Source organism: Quercus lobata, chromosome 3 (assembly GCF_001633185.2).
Source record: "Quercus lobata isolate SW786 chromosome 3, ValleyOak3.0 Primary Assembly, whole genome shotgun sequence".
Taxonomy (NCBI): domain Eukaryota; kingdom Viridiplantae; phylum Streptophyta; class Magnoliopsida; order Fagales; family Fagaceae; genus Quercus; species Quercus lobata.
Genome location: NC_044906.1, coordinates 35,846,165 through 35,873,413, shown reverse-complemented (window position 1 = coordinate 35,873,413; position 27,249 = coordinate 35,846,165). Strand labels below are relative to the sequence as shown.

At 35.0% G+C, this 27,249-nt stretch overlaps 1 protein-coding gene across 1 annotated transcript; it reads right to left on the bottom strand.

Moving 5' to 3' along the window:
• Positions 1–1,304: 1,304 nt before the first annotated feature.
• On the bottom strand, positions 1,305–11,005 carry LOC115982812 (ATP-dependent Clp protease proteolytic subunit 2, mitochondrial-like). Its single transcript, XM_031105531.1, has 4 exons — positions 10,961–11,005; positions 10,224–10,577; positions 9,693–10,104; positions 1,305–2,557 (listed from the first exon to the last, which is right to left on the bottom strand). The coding sequence occupies exons 2-4, from the start codon at positions 10,525–10,527 to the stop codon at positions 2,554–2,556; spliced, it is 720 nt and encodes a 239-aa protein (XP_030961391.1). The 5' UTR covers positions 10,528–10,577; positions 10,961–11,005; the 3' UTR covers positions 1,305–2,553.
• Positions 11,006–27,249: the final 16,244 nt, after the last annotated feature.

Genomic DNA, 27,249 nt, shown 5'->3' with positions numbered 1-27,249 from the left:
ATGTATAGGTGTTAAGATGCAATAAGGTAAGTTATGCATAATTACATGAACATGCATTTAATTTGAATGATGAATATAATATGGTTGGCAAGCGTGCTAGATAAATGCCATGTTTCTTTGATGATTGAATGTGCATGTATTGACTCTTGATGTCTTTGTCTTGTGAGCATTACTATATGTATTGCTTGCTTCCCTTGAATATAAAGCATGATTTTCTTGATGAATGATAAGTTCTAATGCCATGATGTATCTTGGATGATATGTCATGTTGTATGCTAGAGGCATAATAGAGAGAGAGAGAGAGAGTTTAGAATAGCTTATTAAAAAACCCTTTGATAGGACTAGAATTTGGAACATAATGAGTGAAGGCTGACATATAGGTTGGATGGGGTTGAGTGTCTAACACCTTTCCATCTCCATACCTAAACTCTGGACATGTACTCTAGTAAAGATCAGTCCTTCCACAAGAGCACGTTCCTAGACCTAATCTAGGTGATGGTTCCGTTTACACCGTCTGCTCGGTTCACCCTAGGCTGAGGTGTACTTCCTCTGATGAAACCACTCCTTGCTGCGTTTGCAGTGGGGTAGGGACGCTTAAGCCCATAGTGGAGACTCCACTAGGGATAGAAAAGTTTAACTCCAATGTGTTCCATTTCCTAACCCTAACAAAGGCTTTTTCAATATGGTTTTCCACACACTCTCACTTGGTTCTTTTGTCCCTTTTGCTATGATAGATGATTAGTGGGAAAGTGAAGGCTCTATTTAGGGCAAAGACTTTCCGAAGTTCATCTCACTAACTCACAATTCGTGGCATTGCTTATGATAGGCTTTAAGTACATTAAAGGTTTATCCACCAATTTATATAGGGCCCATTTAGGCCTAAGGTTGGAATAATGATCCACCTAGTTGTGAATGGCCTATTGATCTATCCCTTTAGCTTTATCTCTTATTTGTTCAACCATATATCTTGTTATCACCTAATTCTAGAAAGCAAACAAATATTAAAATTGGAAGGATGACCCAAAAGTTATGGCATATCCTAAGATTTGGGATTAAAAGAAAAGAAGTATCTCACATATAAGATGTCACGACCCAAACCTATACTTTAGAATTTAAAGCATGACCGGTATGTTAATATCAAGTTTAACTTCATACTAACACGAATCAACTAAAGATAAAGGTGCTTATCAAAAATCATTTCTTATATACCTTTTTATTTCCTTGCATAAAAGCCATAATATACAAAATTCTTAAAAACTTGAAAACTTCATTTCATCTCGAACTTTGCAAGATTACAACCTGGTTAAAACTTAAGGTATTCATGTAAATATTACATAACTAAAAATTTAGCAAAACTCTTATTTACAAACCTAACCCCAAAGACATACAACTGGGATTCAAAACAAACTAAGGTTCTGAAATACATCTGTACTTAAAATGATCAAGTACATCTTAATTCCTCCACTACAACAAAAGAGCTAAACTAATATACAACAAAAAACTATACATTCTAACAAACGAGAATCATAGATTCCTTGCCACCTCTAATACTCTTGCTGCTTCCAGGAAAGAACTTGTGCATTGAAATATAATAGGGTAAGCTACAAAACCCAATAAGGTTTTAAGTTCCATAAGCATTTAATAAGAATGCATGTAAATCAAATATTTTATGGATATTCCACCTTTGGTAAATAGTCTTCAATAATATTCATACTATTCTTAAAATAACTTATAAACTTTCAGATGAAAATACATCATTTTCCTTTCATATGATAATAAAAAGACATAATAAGGAACTTAAACATAATTCAGTAACCTTATTTTTAAGTAGACTATAAACATCTTATCATAAACTTTCCATTAGACTTATAATGATCATCATACTTTTCTTATAAATTCAAAATAGTTTAATAGCTCATTAATAATACATTAGTTAGTCCAATTGTAAGTCTGTTATAACTTTGGGAGGCTTCTAGCCCGTTGTGTCAGGCATCCAGCATTCCCCACAATGCTAGGAAATCTCAGGATCATATCAGAAAGTATCACACCCCTTTTGGTGTAATCAGATCAAATCAACCATGAGAGTTGGTTGGCATCCTCCACAAGGACAGGTATAGCAGAGTCTTCACCACTTATATTGGCCAATCAAAATTTCCATGGAAATGCTAGTACTATAACCCCTACTGGCTGAGTTCAGATCATAACAATGGAATAACCCGAAAACTATGTTTTTCTGATAATTATGTTTTTACATAAATATTTCATAACAGTAGCGTATCCATTTCATTCTTAAATATTATGTTCGTAATATAAGTAATAGCATCAATATGCTAGAATTATCATATATATGGGATTCAACAATTCATGAACATATATTTTTACTTAAATCATGCTTATATGTAATAGGTCTAATTAAAAGGTTTTGATGCATAATAAATTTTTTAAACAATTCTTATACTTATCAAACGCACATATCACATATCTCTTACCTGAAAGTAGAAGACGCGAGAGATTTGAATACGAGGAGCTTAAGTGTCCACGTTCTCTTTCTTGTCACCTAAATGAAAGACCAAAACTTATTACTAACAAATCTTCCTAAGCATATAAACTTATACATTAATCACAACCTAACTTTCAAACTCAAGAAAATCTTAATTCCCATCACACAAAGGTTCCCCAAATACAAGATACATTTATCAAACACATGATGTACCAAACCATAAAGAAACTAAGGCATACAAAATATTTATCTATGATTTATAGCTCAAATCATTTACCCTAACTTTAAAATTAAACCTCAAAGTTAGGTATATCATTTACTGTTCACTGCTTATTTCAGCAACAAATACCTCATTTATAAAATACAAATGGGCTATCCATTCACATCCAATCTTCATGCAATTTTACAGAGCCACATCTCTGGATGTCTAGTATATTTCATATCATTTTCAGGGCCAAAACATAAAACCATGATTTACTAAAAATCATACAAAACAACATACACAAATCTGTCCTAACAGAATTTCATTCCACTTAGAAATTAAATCATTATTTTTATATTGATCCAATTGCTATGAGGCCACTTTTATTACAACCATGTGTGTCTCAGAATTCATAAGAACTACTCTTAGCATCCAAATTCACATAATATGATTTAATCCAGCTTTTTCATATTGTAAACACCAAATCTGTCATAGTGACAGCTTTAACATATTTTCTCACAAAATAATCAACTAATTGCAATTGGCCTTCATTTCGTGTGGGTGTTTTTATACCTATATTATAGGTGTTAAGATACATTAAAAGGTAGCCAATTAACCATAATATCTTCAATTTTTCAACTTGCTAACACAAAATCACAAATTCCAGCTTCTAACAATCAAATTAGAGAATATAGAATGGAAACTAAAGCAAATCATTAAACCATTAAAATTACCCATAACAGAAAATAATCTTATTTACTTACCCACAACTGAAGCTGAAACTTTAGTAAAAGTTTGATTTCTTCTTAGAGAGAGAGAGAGATCTATGATTTCAGTGAGAGAAAAGGAGGGCTGTTGGTGAGAGGAGGTGTTGCCGATTCAAGAACAAAGAAAGAAGAACAAAGAATGAAAAACAAGGGATATACATTCTGGTGCAGCAAAGAAGATAAGGGAGAAGATTTTGGGTGGGGCACGTGTTTGCTAGGGGAAGAAATGGGTTGATGACTCACCCATTAACTTCTCAAAATTTACTTACCACCCCTCCATAACCTTATATTCTAGAAAGGCCCAAAAAATAAATAACTATGCACATATATACTTACCTTTATAAAAATTCTTTCCATAACTTTTAAAAAAAGGCCTATATCTTTTATATCATCAAAATATCAAAGTCTTATGTACTTAAGGTAATTAAGCTAATAATTAGTATATAAATCCATAAAATTAATCATGCAATTATGCTGGGATATTACATAAGATGCTAATCCCAAAAGCTCAAAGGTATGTCTTAACTTGAAAGGTTCATGGGACCATAGCCCATTTGCTATCATAAGCCCAAATCAAGGCCTTTTTAAAAAAGAAAGTCTTGGACCTAAGGTAACAAATGTGCTATGGGCCTAGCATCCCAAATCCTACAAAGTCAAATGAATCTCTTTAGTTTTGGGCCTTCTTGTTGCATGTAAAGGCCAAGATGATGTGAGACTCATGGACCTTGAGAGAAAGGTCATAATGTATTCTAGCTAGGAGGCTACTTCAAAAAAATGAATGAAAGATGAAGAGCCCAAAAGTTATGAATACATTGTTGGCCCACGTTTGAGACAAAGGAATGGAAATCTATAAGCACATTCTAATGAAAGCCCATGAGTGTAAAATGAGAGCACTTTGTAAATGGACCAAGCCCTATGAAACTAGGGATAAGACACATGAGAGGAAATGAAATGATTTTGTAATTGAGCCTTCATTAAAATGGACTTAAATATTTTCTTAAGGACATCTAAATAAAAGCAGGCTTTTAATTTAGGAAACGTGCTTATCATAAGGGTGTCATGTACGGTTTTTCCACATGCCACAATGTCTAGCTACTCGACCCAAGAGGAGACTGGCCATGTTTTCCCGTATTGAGGGATGTTCTAAGGCCATGGACCTTCACAAGAGTTAACGACTTCTCCGAGGTTAGGGGTGCTGGGTCTTGGGAAGACCATGATTGGACCAATATAGAAGGCCTAGTTAAATACTCCCCAACTCACATCTGGATTGAACAGGACCCTAATTCACCCACCAAAGAAGGACGATGCTTCGTCTTGGTTGATAATGACAAGGGTGAGGAAGAAGAGCAAAATGACAATATGGAGCACTAGACTAATAGTGCCCACAATTGGTTCGATGGAGGAGAAGATTACACATTTTCCGATCAAGAAGTCGCCCAATGGGATCTGGCTGAAGCAATACTATAGACACTACATTTTATATCCCTTATGACTCGAGCCTCCGTTCCCCAATGATGCTAGAACTTTAAGGCCCGAGGTTAGTTTAGGGCCCAATCAGATGAAAATTAACTTGAGGAAAGTGTTTATGGAAAAAATAACTTATTTTTAAGAGTATAAAACTATTTTCGGAAAAGAAAGGCCATGGAAATCCTAGGGTGTGTGGGGGCAATGCGCGGTCGGTGCCTCTTTGGGGTGTACACCTCAGCCGAGTGGACCTCAGCGGAGAAAAGGAATCGCCACCTAGTTTTATGGTCTATAAATCATGAATATAGGGCCCTTACATGGAATGACTGATCTTACTACTAGAGTATAGGTTCAGAGTTTAGGTACGATTTTGAGAAGGTGTTAGGCATCCAAAACCACCTAACATGTGGGTCGGCTTCCACTCATTGTGTCTTACATCTTAATCTCATTAAAGGAATGCTCAACATTGTATTCTATACTCACACACACACACACACACACACACTAACACGCATCTAATAATTATCATGGCATCAAATGTTCCATAACCCTAACATACATCTATCATAGCATCTCATCACATCATAAACCCTAGCATACTTAAAAAATTAAAAATTAAAAAAAAAAAAAATCATATTGGCATCATTCCTAGCCGAATCGGGTAGTAACTTTTAATAGTAACTTTTCCACACTAAGATAAATATCTCCCTTATTAAGAGCATCCACTTGCCGTTGATTTTCACATTCCACCACAAGATTTGTGAATCCAAAATAAAGAAATCTAAATCTAGACCCAAATAATCATTTGCCAAACGACCTCACATATCAAACAATCAATATGTAAATACCAGAGTAGAATAAGGCTATGAGGAAGAAAATCTGCAACTCAAGAATTAAGAATAGGCACTTGTGCAAGGTTAGGGATGAATTAATTAGGAAAGAAAAAGAAAGTAGAAAAGAAAATAATATAATATTCACTCAAATTAATTAGGTTAAGCTAATATGGCAATTAATTTTAAAGATGACATGGATTATAGTGGTTTTCTAACCATTAGAATTTTCAGAAATCTAAAGTCTAAAAAATGTGTAACTTGAACCCATCTTTTATATATATATATATATATATATATATATGACGACATCCCAACCCAAGGTGGACGAGGATGCACCCGAATTGTATACCTTGCTTGACAGGTGGTGCACATCTAGTCTTTTTCAGTTGACTTCAACTGAAACTTAGGAATTCAAACTCATCTATTCCCTATTTACGTCTCACTAACTAGCAGTGTTCATACTGTCCCAACCATTAATAGACGAAGCCAAAAGCCCTAGTAATCACACTTCCTGGTGTTCAAATACCCCCTCTCACAACTTTTGAATTGTCTATAAACAATAATAATAATAATAAAAAAAAAAGGTATTTTGAATTATAATGTGAAAATGTAAACATCACCAATGCGTATGATTTCTTTTTTTTTTTTTTTGGGTAAGTTATATGCATCCAATGGATCTTATACGTACAACTTCACCCAGAGGTCATTAGCTGCTAATATACGAAAAAACAATTGTAGTTATAAGCAAATAACGTCAAAAACAAAAGCACTAAAATACATTAGTAGTGAGATTATCATATGATTATAACTATTTTACCTAAAGCAACCTTTTATCAGCAAGGTAGAGACTCTAAAATTGCCACACCAAAGAAATGAAATAATTAATTAAAATTTATAAATAAAAAATTTTAAAAAAATTAAAATAAAAAAATAAAAAAAAAAAAACTATGATTTTTAATAATTTACAAGATCATGATCCCCTCTACATTTGCTTTGAAATAGAGCGGGTTCATTTCATGGTAAGAATTTCATTTTTTTCATAAATCTAAACAGGTTAATGGACACTATGTCATTTAAAATCTCATTCCACCAAATAAAAATTTATAATTGATGCTAAATGACACGATGTCGTGTATACCTTCAAATTTTTGAAAAGCTAAATCTTTGGCATTGAATGGTCCCTCTCCATTTCAAAAACAAATAGAGGTTCCTAGTACTATCTTGGAATCACCAATAACTAATGCATCCAACATTGTTGTTACAATTCTAAAATACCTAATTATGTCTAAAAAGTTCTCCAAAGCAAGCAACAACTATAAGTTAAAACATTCAAAAAGAAAGAAAAGTCAAGATCTTTTGACATGAGAAAATGTAAAGGCTGAAATACATTTTAGTCCCTCTAACTCTGGTGGTGTTGTCATTTTATTCCTTCAAGTTTCAAAAATGGCAATTAATCCTTTGAACATTTGAACTGTTGCCATTTTGGTGCCTCAAGTTTCCAAATTTGCAATTAACCCTATGAACTTTCAAAATACTATCATTTTCGTCTGTCAAGTTTAAACTTTTTTTATATATTTAATGTTTCAAAACAAATGACTTCATTTAGATATAGTTAACAAAACATGATGGGATGGTCAAATTGACAACAATGCAAAAGTTTGTGGTTAATTGCAAGTTTTGAAACTTTAAAGGATCATAATGACAACAACACTAAAGTTAAAGGGTCTAAAATGTATTTTAACCAAAAAAAAAAAATCAATGTAATTCCAGCTCACCTTATACATTCACATTCTAATTGAGAAATTAACTTTCCCATTATGGCTCGCCTCCCTTCCCCAACCTAAATAAAACACTAAAATTGCTCCCTTTCTTTGTCACTCTGTAAACAGGTTGATGACTGCCTTCATGGTCTCCCGACGGATTAATGAGTACCACTGTACCAAAAAACTATCAACTCCAAAAAAAGAATCAAACATACTCGGAACCCTCATCTAGAGACACATCCCACATAAACCTTCCTTTTTAATTAAAGAGAAAAGACATGTTGGGCTAGAAATTTTTGGAAGCTATATATATATCCAAAAAGCAAACACCCCAAATCTTTCTCTACCACATCATACAATTCATCAACTGCATTTGCTAAATATAACTCTAAGCACCAAACATGCATCTAGTATCTCCCAGCATTTTCCCTTCTTTATATATATATATATATATATATATATATATATATATATATATATTTATATATCTCCCACCATAAACCATCCACCCTCTCAAAAGAGGGGTAAAACCAATCAACAGACTCAGTAAGCAGGCTATGAGGAGGTGAAAACCAAATGTACCTTCATTCCTTATTCCACAGGCACATCCATGGAACTTCTTGGCTCATGGCTCTTCCATATCCCATCATCAACACCATAAGGAAATATAATAGTATAAATATTGTATACACCTCATATTTCTCCTCCAAAAACTATTCTACACAACCAACAACCTTGATGACCTGCGAATGATGGAGGACCAGAAAGAAAGAAAGAAAAAAACCCAAAATAAGCAGCAACACAAAGAAAAACAGAAATGCACTAAATGAGGGGAAACAAAAAGGAAGAACACAACAAGACGGTATGTGGAGATCCTCGACTTGCACCTAGAGAAAGATTATATTTATGATGCCACTCTAAGATCATTATTGAGGTTTGTAAATACTAAACACCCCAGTGTAATACTTCTTACCATGGCAGATCAACACCTAATACAAGCCTCAGAATCAAGCAATGTTTCACAAACTTCTTAATCTACTCAATTTCCAAACCTAAGTTAATAAGACACGGATGCAGACTTTCATATTCCTATGAAAGCAATGCTTGTAAAATTCAAAGATTAATGACAATTCACAAGTTAAGACACATATCAGAACATTATCAGTCATTAGGCTAAGGAAATATATATTCTACATACGAGCATAAAATTATAGGCACAATGTGTACCAGTAGCTAGGACTTGTGCAACCTTTGTCCTGGCCATTGTAGCATGTGTGTTGCCCAAGGCATAAGAGGCATGAAAACTTGACAAATATTAACAACCTCTACACCTATGTGAAAACCCACGTGTACGATCAATGGAAACATATTTTGAATTCCTAAAATAAGGTTTGCATTTCGGTCAATTTACAAGCACAATAACTATCATTCCCTAACCAACTTCTGTTATACTAGTGAGATGCTGAAACTTTACCTAGAGAAGCGAAAAATAGAAAAAGGGGCAATGGGGTGTTGTTTCATATTAAACAAGGAGAACAAATAACCAAAAAGTATGAACCAAGAAAAAAGAATAAAGGGAAGGAGAAGGGGGAGGGGGGAAGAGGAAAACATTGAAAGACGCCATGTCATGTGCGTTTATGATCATACGTACTCAAGAAAAGAATGAGTTGAACTGTGCAGAGTCATAGTAAAAATAAAAGAATAACACCAAAATATAGCTCACAAGCTGCCCTTCGTTTCATTGTAGAAGCACTAAAACCATCTACCAAACAAATAACTCACTCATGGGCTTTTAAATGAGAAATTTCTAAAGAATCACATCGTGCCTGAAAATTGTGGAGACTACTATGTTCAATCACTGCTTGATTCTAACTTTCATGTTTATACAAATATATGTTACGACACAAGTCACAACTGCATTAATATGGTTGTCAAATGTAAAAGGAATTGACAAGATAATTAACATCTTCAATTTTGAGTGTCTAGAAGCACAGTTCAGTTGAAAAGACATTATTCATTAAACTTTAACTGAAACCAACTAAATAATAGTCATAATTTACGCAGACAAACCTAAAACTCTTCATAAACAAGGCGAGAATCATGCTGAATCCAGAAATGATAACAACTATCAAAAGATTCTAGCAGGGTTAATTAGAATCTTACCCTTTGTCCTTCCCTTCATTACCAGCAACAGCATCAGTCACCAGAGCCATCGGTCTTTGATCAATAACCTCATCGATAATCCCAAACTCCTTGGCCTCACCCGGTGTCATGAAATGATCCCTGTCCATGTTCGTCTGAATTACCTCCAATGACTGCCCTGTGTGCTTCACATACAGTGCATTCAGAGAATCCCAAACCTGAACAATCTGCTTCGTGTGAATTGTCAGATCCTTCGCCTGCCCACTGTATTCACCGGAAGGCTGATGAATCATAACTGTGGCATTGGGAAGTGCCCGCCTCTCGCCCTTGGCTCCTGCAGCTAAAAGGAGAGAAGCCATCGAAGCAGCTTGCCCCAAACAAATTGTATTGATTGGAGACCGGATGTATTGCATTGTATCATAAATTGCAAGACCTGTATAATTCAATCCAATCCAATCCAGGAAAATATAATTCAACAAGAAAAGAAACCATTTTTTTTCCATCAACAAATTTGAAGCAATGTGGAATTTGAAAAAGTGGAATAGAATGAACCTGCGGTGACGGCGCCGCCGGGGGAGTTGAGGTACATGTGGATGGGTTTGGAGGGGTTTTCGGACTCGAGGTATAGGAGCTGGGCGACGACGACGTGGGATGTGTCGTCGGAGATGGGTCCGTTGATGCAGACAATTCGTTCCTTGAGGAGACGGGAGAAGATGTCGTAGGCGCGTTCGCCTCGCGACGAGTGCTCTATCACCATAGGGATCAGGCTGTAGCTGCGCATCATTGGCTGCTTCAGCTGTTGACACCATGTCGCCCTGCCCACCACCAGTCTCGCGCTTGAAATTAGACTCCTCATCCTAATGCCAATGCTATAGAGAGAAAATATGTGAGTAGTAGTGGAGGTAGGAGTTGAGGAAAAAATTGCCAAACAGACTATTCTTGGAAAAAAATTAGACGCGTGGCACATGTTCAAAGTTATTTAGGAAGTTAGACTGTGTTAGAAAGTCGAGTTTAGTAAACTCGACTTTGGGCTGGAAAACACACACTATAGTGGCGTTTTTTTAGTGGCTATAGCAGCGTTTATAGAAAACGCCACTATAGGGAACCTATAGTGGCGTTTCTAACAAACGCCACTAAAAAAAACATCACTATTGTGTCTTTATTCCAGCCCAAAGTCGAGTTTGCCAAACTCGACTTTCAAAAAAAGTCTAACTAACTAAATAAGTTTGAACGCGTGCTGTCCAGCTAAAATTTTTCAGAATTTTCACTTTTTGGCAAATTTTTCCTAGGAGTAGAAGATCTTTGATTTGGAAACAACTGCCTAGGCTTTATGACTTAAGAGGTTTTTTTTTTTTTTTAATGTTAAGATAAGAGTTCTAGTTCACCGGTTAGAGCATTCACATTAAGTCTTGTAAATGCTATATGTTAGTAATATTTAGTATCAGAGCCCCAAAACCCCCCATTACCTGGTCTTGCAATTGCAAAAAAAAATTGCAATTATGCTACCGTGCATAGTAACTTGTAAGAGCATCCACAGCAGTGGAACTAAAAATTTAGCAATTTAACTCCATAAAAAAATTACTTTATCTATTTTATCTACACATATGCTGCAGAAGTGGATCTATTTTAACTTTTAATACAATAAAATAATATATCTACTACAATAAAATAATCTATCTCACTCCAATAAAAACACCACAAACTAATCCACCAACATGGCCAACCAAGAACAACCGCCCACAACCACCCAACAACAACCACTGCCAACCAAAAACAATCGCGACAGCCACCCAACAACAACTAGCAAGCCAAGAACAACCACCCACAACCACTGCCAAAAATCCAAATTAGCCAAAAACTACCACACAAATCACCACCAACACAGCCACACTACTACTGACCCACGAAACTCAGCCACCATGAAACCCAGCCAAACCGCCATCACGAAACCTAGAGAAACCCACGAAATCCAACCACAGCCACAAAATCCAACCACGAAATCCACGGTGCTCTTGAGTTCGATGAAGGCGGTGCCAGTAGAGCTTGGATCGACGATGAAGCTTAGGTCGGCAATGGAGCTTGGATCGGTGGTGAGATAGAGGACTAGGCTTGTCGACGTTGGGTGAGCAATGAGATGAAGGACTGGGCGAGATGGGTCAGCGGCGTGGGACGGCAATGTGGGCGATGACAATGAAGATTGGCAATGATGAAGATCCATAATAGATCAGCGAAGCAGAGAGTAGATGAGGGAGAGAAAAAAAAAATGAGAAGGAAAGAGGAAGAAAGAAGAGAAGCCGGAGAGAGAGAGAGAGAGAGAGAGAGAAGGAAAGAAAGAGAAAATATTTTTTTAATGGAAGACGAGAGAGAAATTTAATAAAATAATAGATATTTTTTTTAGCTCTCATGAACAATGCACATCTATTTATAGACATGCACTGTAGCAATGGAGCTAAAAAAAATAGATTTAGCTCCACTGCTGGGTGCTAATTTTGGGGTTTGAGGAGGTAAAATATAGCAATATAGCACCACTGCTGTGAGTGCTCTAAAAGATTTATATTGTATTTTATGGTGGTGGGTGGGTATTTTTAATTATTTTTTATGAAGAGGAAGAGAGAGAAAGAGTTGGTGAAATTAATATTTTAATGAATAGATGAGATAAATAAAAGTTGGGATGTTGAGTGTGTTATAAAATTGTATGGTATAATTGATAAAGTAGCTTTTAAGATAGTAAAACAGAATAGTTTCGAGAAAGCGGATGTGAATGCTTACTCTTTTAATTTAATTAATGTAAAAAATAATAATAAATAAAAACTACATTTATTAAATTTTCTTTAGTCTGACTTCAACAAAGTACCACTAGATCATACGTAGTTATCATACCATTCTCACATCTACTGCTTCCCTTGTTCTAGTATTTTTGCACTTGCATGCTCGCAGTCCTCCTCTATATTTTTTTTTCCAAGATTGTTACATTTTTTAATCACAAAAATACATAATAGTGTGATGAGATTTATGTGTTTGTAAATGAAATAGAGCTTTCATGCTACTTCTCATCATTTCCTTAGGAATTTTGGTGACTAAAAATGCATCAACCCCAATTAGTATACATGAAAATTTTATCTTTTAGAGAAGAAAAAAAAACAGTCACACTATGTTTGTAAAGATTCACCGGAAACTTTTTATTAAAAATAAAAGGTGGAATCTCGTTTGACATTTTATTTATTTATCACTTCTATTGCAATTGAGGTATATTTTGTTTCCATTATATCTACAATATCTAAGAAAAACAATGCTCCTATTGGGATAAAAGAAGATTCTGTATCACAAATCTCGGCAAAATTTGCTAAATAGTAGCTTTTTAGAACAAAATTTGGTACATAGCATGCGTTTGAAACTATTTTGTAAGTTAGACAGTTTTTGGAACTCGAGTTTGGCAAATTTGAGTTCCAAAAACAGTCTAACTAACAAAATAGTTTCATCGGTGTGCTGGTTTCCTAAAATTTTTCTAAAATCATGCTATCTGGCAAATTTTGCCCACTAATCTCTCTAAACTATCTAATGCTATATTCACCTCTGTCACTAGTGAAAGTTAGTACTATTAACTTCTCCTAGGCAGTAGAATTTTCTTTCCCTTCTTCTTGAAGGCTTGTCTGTCTCATTAGTTAAACTTTGTTTTTCGAAGGGCTTGTGGGGATTTCTTTGTGGGGATTGGGAAACAATTTTTTCTTTTCTCATGGATGATATCACTGAAGGCTAGAGTCGTTTATCCCTTTCTAGTCCAAAGGGTGATGGTTTTCAAATATGGTGAGATGGGCTCTGAAGAGTTCATTTTGGTTGCAAATGTTTTTCACAAAAAGAGTCCGGTAAGTCAGCCTCGGAGTTTTGATAAGCACTTTGTTTTGATTCAATACTATGAGAGGAATATGCATGCTAGGGATTTATGCTTTGATAGGATTCCTTTTTGGGTTCAGGTCTATGACATACCTATCAGATTCTTAAATAGAGTGGTGGGCCTAAGAGTACCTATTCTAAATCCAAATTTATTACAAAAAATATAGATCTCAAACTCATATATCTAAAATCTTAAGCATAATATTTATTGTTACTATAATTTTGTTGAGCCACATTAACGTAGCATTTTAGTTCACTTTTCCAGCTAAATTTATGTGAAAGTCTTTCTAAGCCTTAAAACTATGATTATACAAATCTAATATTTAGGGCAATTACTCATTTTTTTAACCTCATTACTTTTTAATGAATTGCATAAGGTTGATTATACTTTCAAGCTATATGTGTGTGTGTGTGTGTAATTTTTTATGTTTTTCTTGAATTAGTAACATAATATATTAAGTTATAAAAGTAGCAAAGATTTTTGGGTAAATAGTTTAAGAAGGTTCATTTTTTTTTTCTCATTAAGGTGTAGTGGCAATTCTATGTGTTTTACTGTTTTTATTTATTTATTTTTGTTTTAATTTTTTTAATGTTTTTTGCTTTGTTTCCTAGGTTTAGATGGTTTATCTTTGTTCACTATTAAAAGTTGTAGTTAATGCTTGAATGTTGTAGTTTAGTCATTTGACTAATGGAAATTAATCAGTACTTTTAATTTTTTGACTTTTAAACAGAGAAATAGGTGTTAAAGTTTGTTGAAAAGGTTTATGATGGTCATTGCAATGGAATAATTTCTTTTAAAATCTAAACCATAAAATGATCATTTTGATAATATTCTCGGTTTCCCACATCGCGTGGGTTTGCGGCTAGTTTAATAAAATAGACAAACTAATAAGTAACAACTAACAAAAGCTAACAAAGCGAAATACCTGGTGCTTTTTTCTTTCTCTACCTAACATCCATGGGCAACCCAAAGAGGCCCTCTTCTCTCTTATATGATGTCAACTCTTCAATAATCGTATCTTGTTGATTAATTTTTGGAATCAACCTTTGTATGCATTTGTATAGCCCAGTCATCAACTCTTCTTCTTGCTTATTTTTAGAGTGGTTATCATAAAAATATTTTGGATTCAAGAAATAGCCAATTGCATGCAAAGGCTGATAGAGTTGACATTCCCACCTTTGATCTATTATTTCAAAGATTTCTTTGTATTTTTCTTCCCTTTCATTAAAAGATTTTTCAATTGCTTCTTTAGCTCGATCCATAACCTCATAAATGTACTCCATGACAGGTTTTTTCTACCCATCAACAAATCGAAGCACACGTACAAGAGGACTTGACACTTTAAGGCTATAGACAATAGTGTTCCAAAATATAGGCATTAGAACTATTTGATCCACCCTTTTTCCCGTTCCTACGGGTCCAATCCTCAAAAGTAAACATCTTTCTCTAGTTTTCATTTTGATTATGTATACTTGATAATGTAAGAAACAAAGTAGCAAATCGAGTTTTGGCAAGCCTAAGTTCCTTTGCCCCATAAAGCGTCTCATCATGTTTATGAGACTTGTACAAATATATATATATATCCAATAAGCGTCTCATGATTGTAGAAAGCTTTGCAATGCCTTTCAACATCAAATCCAAACAATGAGGTCGTTTTACCTCCAATAATCTTCTTAATAATGTAAAAATATAAGTATGACAATTAGTAATAATTAAGATAAAAAGGAAAATATAATATGAATACTATTTTCCAATTTCATGAGATTAAGATATATAGTTCTATAAATAGCTTCTTACCTACCATCACATAACTTGAGTCATTATCAATTATAACTTGTACAATTTTTTTCTGCTCCAATTTTCTCCACCATGCTATGAAATAGTTGAAACATCCTTTTTCCAGTCTTCATATATGAAAACGCACCAATAGACTCAATAAACATGCTTGCCTTAGAGAAATTCACCAAAAAATTTACCAAAGATCTATGACTTTTGTCTTGCCATCCATCAGACACAATGGAACATCCAGTTCTTGCCCATTCTTCTTTATGGCTCTTCATTATATCATCAGTGTGGGCCACCTCCTTTTTCAATAAAGAAACTCTCTCTTCATGGTAACTTAGGAGCTTCATACCAATTCCATATCGTCCAATGGATTGAATTGCAGCTTTGAAACTATCATAATTAACAACATTGAATGGAATTGCTGCTTCATACATCCACCTTGCTATATCAACATAAGCCTTTTCTCTTAACTCTTTATTGTAAGAATCATTAATTGTTGTTTGGACCCCCTTTCCACTCTTTCCCATTTGTGTTGTTTTAGGAAGAGGAGTGACAAATGCATCCATAGGACCTACTTGCCTTGATTTCTCTTTACTAATGCCATTGCCACCTACATTTTGCACTCGTTTGCCACGAGTATCAATTTCAGCAACCTTATCCTCTTCTTCTTCAAAAGCCATATCATCAAAATCAGCCATCAAATTTATCTGCTCTTTTTTGTTTTTTTTTTTTTTGTTTTTCTCAACATATATTGTTTAACTTCTTCCTTCATATGTTTAGGGCATTTTTGACAACCAACAATAGCTCTATAACCTCCAATCAAGTATTGCTTTTAGCCCCTCCTTTTGCAACTTTCCCAAAAATTGCAAGTTAAATCATTTTGATTGTTTTGATTAGCTAGACACGCATACTTCCATGCAATATCTTTTCTTGAATTTGAATCTCCAGTAGCCATAATGCATTAATGCCCTATAACTAATTACTAACATTACTTAATGATTTAATCACTTAATAAATCTAAGAAAAATTCAATATGAGCCTAAGTGATATTTTGACATCTATTAAAGTAACTAAAGTTACTAGACAATTACCACATATTAATAATTTCATACATTCATACATGTTTATTTTTTCACGAATGACCTAACTAAGAAAGAGAGGAGTTTTGGGTTTCATAATGAGGGAAAAAAATGGAACAAGTAAAAGAAAAATTGGAGAGAAGCCCAAAAATGGGTTTTTGGGAAGAGCCTAAAAATGGGTTTCTGGGAAGAGCCCAAATAAAAAATTGGGGGGGGGGGGGGGAAGAGTAAACCAAAGAGAAGAATTTGTGCTTTTAGGACAGGTTTAAGAAATGAAAAAAAAAAAAAAAAAAAAAACAAAGGAGTTGTGTTGTGGGTTTCAGAATGAGGAGAGAGAGAGAAGAAGAAAAAGAAGAAGATTGAGGACTAGGTTTCAAAAAGAGTATAAAGAAAGGTTTAAAAATGAAGAATATGAGAGAGAGAGAGAGAGAGAGATGCGAGAGACATACCTTTGAGCTTTCTCATTTTCCTATTGATACCGAGAGAGCAGTGGGGTTAGGGTTGTTTAACTTGAGTGTTTGTTTGTGTGGTTGTGGTCCAAAAGGTTTAAAATATCTAAAGAGGTAGAGTTAGGTGTATGGTAGCACACCACAATATTAGTTTTTATATATCAAATCAATGGCTTATATCAAACATATTCAGATCTATAACTAAAAGTCAAATTAGGATTATTTTAAAAAAAAAAATTACAAAAACCTAAAAAAAGCGTGCCTAAGGCGAGTTTTTGTGAGGGTGCCTTGCTTTAAGGTAAAGAGCCCAAAGGCTTATGCGCTCTGCTCTTTGCGCTTAAGCATGCTTTTAACAACACTGGACCAAATGACGATGTATTATGGCAAGATGATTTTCCATTTTCTTTCTTAGCTAGAAGTTTTTTCCTTCCCCCCCCCCCTAGGATTATTTTTATAAAAAAATTACAAAAAGCTAAAAAAAGCGTGCCTAAGGCGAGTTTTTGTGAGGGTGCCTTGCTTTAAGGTAAAGAGCCCAAAGGCTTATGCGCTCTGCTCTTTGTGCTTAAGCATGCTTTTAACAACACTGGACCAAATGACGATGTATTATGGCAAGATGATTTTCCATTTTCTTTCTTAGTTAGAAGTTTTTTCCTTCCCCCCCCCCACCCCTCGGTTTGAGAAGTCTCTATTAAAATTGTTACAACTATAGGTACACTCAAAAATGAGAAATTGCTTAACCAAAAAAAAAAATGAATGACTTGGTTTTTGTTATGTACAACTTAAAGATAAAAAGAGAAAAGAGCTAAACCATCGAGTGCAAAAAAAGAAATTGGTTTGGAAAATTTGTCTTTTGATGATGAGTGGTTAGTGTTGGAAAAACACAAAAATACAGTTTTGTATCTCATACAAAACACATGCAGTGGAATATAAACGGGTCTACTTCATTCATGTGAGATAGCATGCAACATCTGTCTGAGTTTTAGAAACAAAGAACAAGAAAGCCTATATTGATGCAGTGAAATTCAAAACAAATGAAGATTGGACTTGAGATGCCTTTTAATCTTCACTTTAATTCCACAATGTGCCCAAGATGTGTAGTTTCTCAATCAATTCTATATGTAATCTTTTTAAGAAAATAACCAAGTGTCTCCCTTAAGAAGAACTCTGAATATTTTCTCATTTTCAATCATACATATATTTCTACAAATAGGCAGTTATTTTATTTAATAACCCTTATTAAATAAATAACTGATTATCTAATTGGATTAGCCTTTTAGGCTAGCCCAATTGGGCTCTAGTGTGTGCTTGGAGTGGGACCAAAAGGGACAAATAAAGCTTTAGGTCCAACGGGCTTTGGACTTATCTGTCAACTCTTGACAAGCCCAAAGTTACCATTAACTATATTTAATAGAACTATATAAATATAATTGCACTCTAGGTCTTATTAATAAATAATATCCCAAAACTTTTTTTTTTTTTTTTTTTGAGAAAGAAACCGATGGATTTTATTAATAAAATTCAACTACATCCAATTGTAAAATCAAACGAATATGAGATGGGACATTTTCCATCTTTACTTGAAAATCTGGTATGCATAATGCATTTTTAGCCAGACTATGAGCAACCCCATTGTCATTTCTCTTAATGTGAGAATACAACAATCCTTCTCTACAAACATGTGAAAACCTAATATAATGAAATAAACTTGCAAAACATTTAACATCATGACTAAGTAAACCAAAGGATTCCAAAGACTGCGAATCTACATTCAAAGCGTTCATTGCAATCTTTGAAACTCCCTCTGGGGTGACATCTTCGAAACTCAGATCAGTATCAAACTATAAAGCTTTCGATATAGCCAAAGTTTCAATCTCTATGACAGTTAGGGGGAGAGAGATGATTCCGATCATGTGTGCCAAGCCTTTTCATTGACATTCTCGGATGATCACTCCAATCCCTGCCCTATCTTCTTCTTGAAACATTGTATCAATATAATTTGTGCCCGAACCCTCCACAATTACATCAATAGTCGATCTCCAAAACAACACTAATCCACCTCCCATATCCAAAACAACATCCACAGAATTTTGTTCCCGGAAAATCGCATCATCAGAGTTCACCTTCAAGATCGGCCATGGAGGAGGTTTCCAAATGGCACGGTGTGGAGACTGGTTGGACTGATCTGGTTCATTACCCTTCATTGTTGTTATTGCGCTTTTTTCCTTGCCTGGAACATTGACCATATTAAACACTTGCCGTTGGGATTGCTGGCAATTAGAGTTAATAGGAGCAATAATTGGTGAGCTGTCATTATTCCCGCATTTAACTCCATATCAATGCCCTTAGGACAGCTTAACATCCCATTAATTGTGGGAGATAATGGCAGCGAAAATTCCGGGCTACCATGATTAGTGAGATTTGTATCACTCCAACCGTTACTCATTGAATTACTTCCCAAGTTGGACACGTTATTACTCCCCTTATTGACCACGGCATTAACTTCCATATTGAGCCCACTATTACTTCCATGCGTGAAGTCAGGACCCAAGTTATGGATGTTAATACCTGACTTGGCGTTACAATTAGACCTGTGAGTGGCTGTCTTAGCATTAACTTCTTCAGTGCAGCCGTTACATTCACCTTCAACCTCTGTAAGTCCAACAGTCACCATGGGATGGCCTGAGATATCGCCGTCAGGGAGGGTAAGGCCATTGTTATCAGACTTTTTTCTTGCTGCATAGAATCCTGGGCCACAACTTGCGTTACACCTTGATTGTGGAAAAACTCCTTGATTGTAACGTTCACCATCTGCTTCTTTCTCCGGCCCGGCGGACGACTCTGTGTGGTAAGCTGTGATGCAGCATTCTGGCCCTTCTCTTATTGACAGAGAGAGGCGCTTCCATGACTGTGCTGGTCCTTCCATAGAGTTTAATTGAATTTCCCAACACACAACCTGTAAAAACAGTTTCCCAAAACCCTTGAACAGAAACCCCATAAGCCAAGGAATACACGTGGTACCCCCAGGAACCTAACAACACCTTCACAAGAAGGGACAAAACAAATCTACAGTGCTGGAGAAGTTAGTTTAGACCCTAGAACTCTCAAGCAGTAGTGACAAACTCTCCTTCAGAAAGAAGGGACAAACAATTCTACTGCCCAAGGGAAGACCCGGCTTCCAGAGAGACAGAGAAACTTGACGTCACCTAATCATGGGAATTGCTAATTGCTAAAGTTTTCAAATCCACTTGATGATCAAAGTTACAGTCCACACTAACAACTAACTCCGTCCTCGTTATTCATGCTCCCTAACAAAAATAACATTGATAACTTGTAACCTTTGCCCCGCAAACACCGGGGAAGAAAAGTCCAAGAAATTGAACTAATGGCTAATATCCCAAAAACTTTATTAAACATTTAACCTCTTCATGAAAATATTTGTAGTAATACAAAGTCATAATGTGTAACTATCATTTTAAAGATTACTATATCTTAATCCTTGAGTATCCAGTTTAATCATTTAAGTTATTCATTTATATTTTATGAAATCTAATTTTATAAAATATAAACTTTAGTAACTTTTTACTAAAGTGGTTAGGCTTAACATTCTGAATAACCAATCTCATTAAACTTATCTTAAGGGAATATTTTATATCTCTATGAAGAGACTATGAATTTCATCTTGAGAATATGTATTCCTTCAACATTACGTGTAGTTGCCCAACATACTAAGATTTTGACCGTTTGTCTAGATCTCACTCCTAATATATCAAAGCAATTTACATTTCATGATCGGGTTCACTATTCCCTCAAAATTGAGAGTTTATGTAAATGAGAAGTCATGAGATTTATTATTCATTTGACAGTTGTTGATAGAATAATAAATCTCACAGCGGTCCAGTTCAATATATTTTGTACACTTAAAACATATTAATATATCAACTAGAAGTCTCCACTTCCTTGATCAAGACAAATCGTCTTAATTGACATGTTATAGTCTTAGCAGATGAAATACCCAATTTCATCACCGACTACGAACTAAGATTTTGAGTTTACAAAGAACTTGTGATTTATATATTCTGTGACTAAATCACATACTATGCATCTCAAGGACTATATGATAATGTCCAAATATTCATGCTACCATTATTTTAGATAATAATAAAACAAGTTTATTACATAGAACATAATGTCATACATAATGTTATACATGGCATACAATAGGATTTTAGGGTACTAATCCTAACAATCTTGCACTTGCCCTTAAAGACTATTGCGCACTAATCTAACTCTCATTCCCTTCGGGTGTGACTTAAAAGTCTTCTGGACAAAGCTTTAGTAAAGGGATCTGCCAGATTATTTGCACTATCAATCTTTGCTATTACCACATCTCCTCGAGCCACAATGTCTTGAATAATATGATACTTTCTTTCTATGTGCTTTCCTTTCTTGTGATTCCTTGGATTGTGCAACTACTCCATTATTGTCATAGAACAATGATGTGCATCTATATCTTTCATTGCCACTTCATAAATGTAAGGTTCAGATTCAGCTTCTTTTGAGATAGCTTCATAAGTTTCTCCTAGACCTATAAATCTTATAGGTGGCCTAATAATCATCCCACTTCGACAAGACTCTCGTGTACTAGTCATCTCATGAGTAATATCTTGTGGTGTATCCAATACAACCACATCATTCCTAGTTTCATCCATTGATTGTTCAATTACAGGTTCATTCATTTCAGCTAAAACAACTCTACTTTTAGGAGTATAATCATTCATATAATCATTTTCCAAAAGTTTGGTATTTGTACTGACAAACACTTTATAATCTATATGACTATAGAATAAACCTCCAACAATTCATTTTTGATAACCTACAAAGAAAACCACTTCCATTTTAGATTGTAACTTGTCAGACTTTCCTTTCAATACATGTGCTAGACAACCCCAAGTATGGAGATGTCTTATACTAGGCTTATGCCCAATCCACAACTTCACAGATGTTTTAGGAATAGACTTCAAAGGTGCTAAATTCAGAAGATACATTGCAGTATTTAAGGCATATCCCCAAAAAGAAATTAATAGAGTCGAATAACTCAACAGGGATCTGACCATATCTAAAAGAGTCATATTCCTTCTTTCTACTACACAATTTTGTTGTGGTGTTTCAGGTGCAGTCAACTGAGATATAATACCATTTTCAGTTAAGTAATCCTTGAAATCCTCAAGAAGGTATTTACCACCATGATCAAATCGAATGGCCTTTATGCGTTTACCTAATTGATTCTCAACTTCACCCTAAACTCTTTAAACTTTTCAAAAGCTTCGGACTTTCGTTTCATTAGGTACACATAAACAAATCTAGAGTAATCGTCAGTGAAAGTAATGAAATACTCAAAACCACCTCTAGCTTGGATAAACATTGGACCACATACATCTGAATGTACTAGTTCTAGCAAATCTTTGGCTCCATATCCTTTTGCATTAAAAGGCCTTTTCGTCATCTTACCTTCCAAGCAGGATTTGCAGACTGGGAATTCATTAAAATCTAATGGTTCTAAAAGCCCATCTTTCACCAGTCTTTGGATCCTATTTGAATTAATATGACCCAAACGCAAATGCCAAAAATATGCATCACTAGTAGAAAGAAACTTTCTCTTTAATGATTTTACATGTGAATTATTATCTAATTCAGAATTGTATAATTCATGCTTATCGGGATTTATAATATAAAGACCATCAACAATATTGCCAGAACAGATAAACACTTTATCCTTCTTTATTACAACATTGTCTTTCAAGATAACACAATATCCATGTCTACCTAAATAAGTTACAGAAATTAAATTTCTACGAACATTAGGTACATATAAGCAATCTTCCAATATTAAAACCCTAGAATCAAAGCATAAATTAAACACTCCAATAGCTACAACTGGAATTTCGCTCCCATCAGCCAAAGTGAGAAACAGTTCCCCTTCATTCAGCCTTCTAGTCTCTTGGAACCCTTGCAAAGTATTGCAGATATGATTAGTACAACCTGAATCCACACACCAGGAATTCGTGGGATTATGTACTAAACAAATCTCAAGAAGGAATGATCTCATCACACCTTTATTCTTGCCTATGAATTTTGGATAGTTTCTCTTCCAATGACCTTTCTCACCACAATGGAAACATTTTCCTTTGGTGTAGTCATTTTTCTTTTTCTTTCCCTTATTGTCAAAACCTAAGGCAAGTTGTTTACCATCTTGTTTGGCGAAGTCCTTCTTCTTTTTACCACCCTTGCCTTTCGACTTAGGCTTAGAAGAGGAAGCTTCAACCATATTAGTATCAACACTGGCTATACCAAGGATGCCTTCCGCTGCCACTAATTCATTCATTAATTCAGACAATGTATAAATCTTTTTGTTCATATTATAATTAAGTCTGAATTCTTTGAATGATTTTGGCAAAGATGGGAGTATCATATCCACTTGGGATTCTCCATCAATGTCGGCACCTAAAACCTCCAGTGTATTCAGATAAGAGATCATCTTAAGACAATGCTCTCTTACTGAAGTCCCTTGAGCCATTTTGGTATTTAGGATAAGCTTCATGGTATCTTGCCTAGCTGAACGACCTTGCTCACCAAACATCTCTTTCAAACTTAACATTATGTCTAAAGCTAGTTCCACATCCTGCATTTGATGCTGTAGAACATTTGAAATAGATGCTAGGATATGGCACTTGGCCATCTCATTAGATTTCTTCCAACGATCATATCATTGTTTTCCTCAGAAGGAGCATCTAATGAAAAAAAGTTTGGACATGGTTGATTATGCACAAATTTGTGATCTTCAGTAGTAAGAACAATGTCTAAGTTTCTTTTTCAGTCAACATAGTTGGATCCAGTCAATTTGTTTTGATTAAGAATAGTAACAAGTGGGCTAAAGGATGCCATAATTCTATCTGAAAACAATAAACATGAATATAATAAGCAAACTGGACATTATCAATTTAGCATATAAACATATAGTATGGAACCTTAATAAAACCATAATATAAAATATGCAACGACAACCCAATCCCATATTCAATATCCCTCAGCATTGATTGAAATTATCTTTCATTATTAGTGCTATCTTGATAACTCTTACCAAACACTAATAATATGCCGTTATTCATTTAGCCTCTAAATAATAATACGAAGAACTAAGCATAAAAGATACTATAATATTTAGTCTAGTGTACACCATTACCTAGAGTCATGTGTAGCCACATTTCAACTACCAACAAAAGTTTAATCTAGTAGTACCATGATATAGAACACCCTTCGCATGAAACGCAAGGCTCAAGATCAAGACGAGGTGTCTGTTCACACCACTATAAACCTAGAAGTTCAATCTTGTAGTACTATGAAATAAATACCCTCTGCATGGAACGCAAAGCTTGAGGCCGTGAGAGTCAACCCTTGAATATCTCTCCCACTAGAAATTTTAAAAGAAAGGTTTTGATTTGGAAAACATGTGTAATCTCATCACACACAGCTTTGCACTTCATCTATGTTTTAACACTTGGTGAAATTTCAAAAACAGTATGTTCGATCGGTCAAAGGTATCTCGATTGATAGAAATATTTAATAAATCCATTTTAAAGTTTTTGGATGACTCGATTGATTCTCGATTCTTATTCGATCAATTGAAAGGAACATTCGATCGATCGAAGGGAATTTTTGATTGATCGAAAAATTGAAGAAATTCATCACAAAGTTTTTGGATGACTCAATCGATTCTCGATTCCTATTCGATCGATCGAAAGGAACATTTGATCAATCGAAGGGAATTCTTGATCGGTCAAAACTCGTGAAACTGAATTTTTTCAGATTTTTCTAGTAACTGTTTTTGACGTTTCACTTGAACAAAACATAGTTCCTTGATCATATCAGAATGAGATTGTGATCAAAACTGAATTTCATTGATGCGATAGTCTTAAAGTTCAATATGGCATAGTTAAAATCAAACTTAAACAACATCATAACATGAATATCAGTTTTGTCAAACAATTGTTCTAAAACTAAAATGCAGAAAAAATTACTGCAGAATTTTCAAAATCATGAAACCAATTTTCTTTGATTCTAAAACTCACTCAACACATTATTCAAACATGAGATTGAAGACTGTGCTGATACCATTTGTTGGAAAAACACATGGAAAATATAGTTTTGTATCTCATTCAAAAACATGCAGTGGAATATAAACGAATCTACTTCATTCATGTAAGATAGCATGCAACATCTGAGTTTTAGAAACAAAGAACAAGAAAGCATACCTTGATGTAGTGAAATTCAAAACAAATGAAGATTGGACTTAAAATGCCTTTCAATCTTCACTCCAATTCCACAATGTGCCCAAAATGTGTGGTATCTCAATTAGTTCTATATGTAATCTTTTTAAGAGAATAACCAAGTGTCTCCCTTAAGAAGAACTCTGAATATTTTCTCATTTTCAATCATACACATATTTCTACACATAGGCAGTTACTTTATTTAATAACTCTTATTAAATAAATAACTGATTATCTACTTGGATTACCCTTTTAGGCCAGTCCAATTGGGCTTTAGTGTGTACTTGGAGTGGGACCAAAAGGGACAAATAAAGCTCTAGGTCCAACGGGCTTTGGACTTATTTGTCAACTCTTGACAAGCCCAAAGTTACTATTAACTATATTTAATACCACTATATAAATATAATTGCACTTTAGGCCTTATTAATAAATTATATCCTAAGATTTTATTAAACATTTAACCCCTTCATGAAAATATTTATAGTAATACAAAGTCATAATGTGTAACTGTCACTTTGAAGATTACTACATCTTAATCCTTGAGTACCCGATTTAATCCTTGAAGTTATTCATTTATATTTTATGAAATCTAATTTTATAAAATATAAATTTTAGTAACTCTGTACTAAAATGGTTAGGCTTAACATCTGAACAACCAATCCCATTAAACTTATCTCAATGGAATATTTTATATCTCTATGAAGAGACTATGAATTTTATCTTAAGAATATGTGTTCCTTCAACATTACATGTGGTTGCCCAACATACTAAGGTTTTGACTATTTGTCTATATCTCACTCCTTTTTTTTTTATAGTCAATTACAAATATATTTCATTAACTTGAACTCTGATCCAATAGAATTACATCTCTATGCACTTGGCATTCAATAATGGGTGGGGTATCCTCAACCCAAACTACACAATCAAAAATAAGTTTGGCATTCCTAGCCATAAGATGGGCTGCAAGATTGCCTATTCTGCGTACATGGCTAATCCTCCAATCTTAGACCTTCTGCCTCCATTGCTTCGCTTTTGCTATTGTCATTTGGATTGAGCTTGGGGGGGGGGGGGACACTTACCCAACAAAGCATTAGTCACAACTTGAGCATCTCCTTCAAGAATAACCTGCTTGAGCCCGAGGTCCCCTGCTAGAAGTAAACCTTCCTCAAAAGCTTTTGCCTCCACTTCCAAAGCCCCCAATGGTAATTCCAACTTCTTGCTCATGGCTCCCATGATTTGGCCTTGTTCGTTTCTGATTACAATCCCAACCCCATAGCTACCAGTCTCCTTGAACACCACCCCATCCACATTTACTTTGTACCACCCTTCACACGGAGGGGTCCATCCCCATATTCTCGGAGGAGTAGCTTGTTTCGGTAATGCATTCTGTTAGCTGAATTCCTCCACCAATAGTTTAGCTTCCTTTGCAATTGCCTTAGCTGACTTACACCAGCCTTCAAACTTTGTAGCATTCCTATTTTTCCAAATGCACTAGGCCGTGGTAGCCAAGGTCTCCCAATTGATCTCCCTTCAATCTTCCCAAATCTTCCACACAATATTAATGAAGTCTCGCAGGGGCCTTCGAAACTTGGGCAAGGATAGCTTTGATTCCCTCCAAACAGCCTCGGCCACCTCGCAATCCCAGAGAGCATGCCCCGATGATTCTACCTTTCCACACACCCCACACTCATCTGCCATGGAAATCCTTTTGAGCTTATGGCAGTAGTTTGTAGGAGGATTTTTTGCACGCCCTCCACATAAACTGTCTTACCTTGCTTGGGCAATTCAATCTCCAAATAAAGCTCCAAAAATCACTCCTTTTCTTTGGGTTTGGCACCTCGCCCCCATCAGCTTTACTCCTTTCTTCCAGTAGCCAACTACAAGCTACCTTATACGCACTTCTCACAGTAAACCTCCCATTTTGAGTCCATGCCCAGACCAGAGTATCATCGAGGAAAGTGTGGCTGATTGGGATGCTTAGAATAGACTCCACTTCATGAGGAAGGAAGTTGCTTTTCACTAAATTTTTATCCCAGCCTCCTACTTCCC

Excerpts from the sequence above, each read along its gene's own strand:
- LOC115982812 (XM_031105531.1), bottom strand. The coding sequence starts at position 10,527 with ATGAGGAGTCTAATTTCAAGCGCGAGACTGGTGGTGGGCAGGGCGACA. Across the intron at positions 10,105-10,223 it reads CGGCGGCGCCGTCACCGCAG|GTCTTGCAATTTATGATACA; the intron begins GTTCATTCTATT and ends TGAATTATACAG.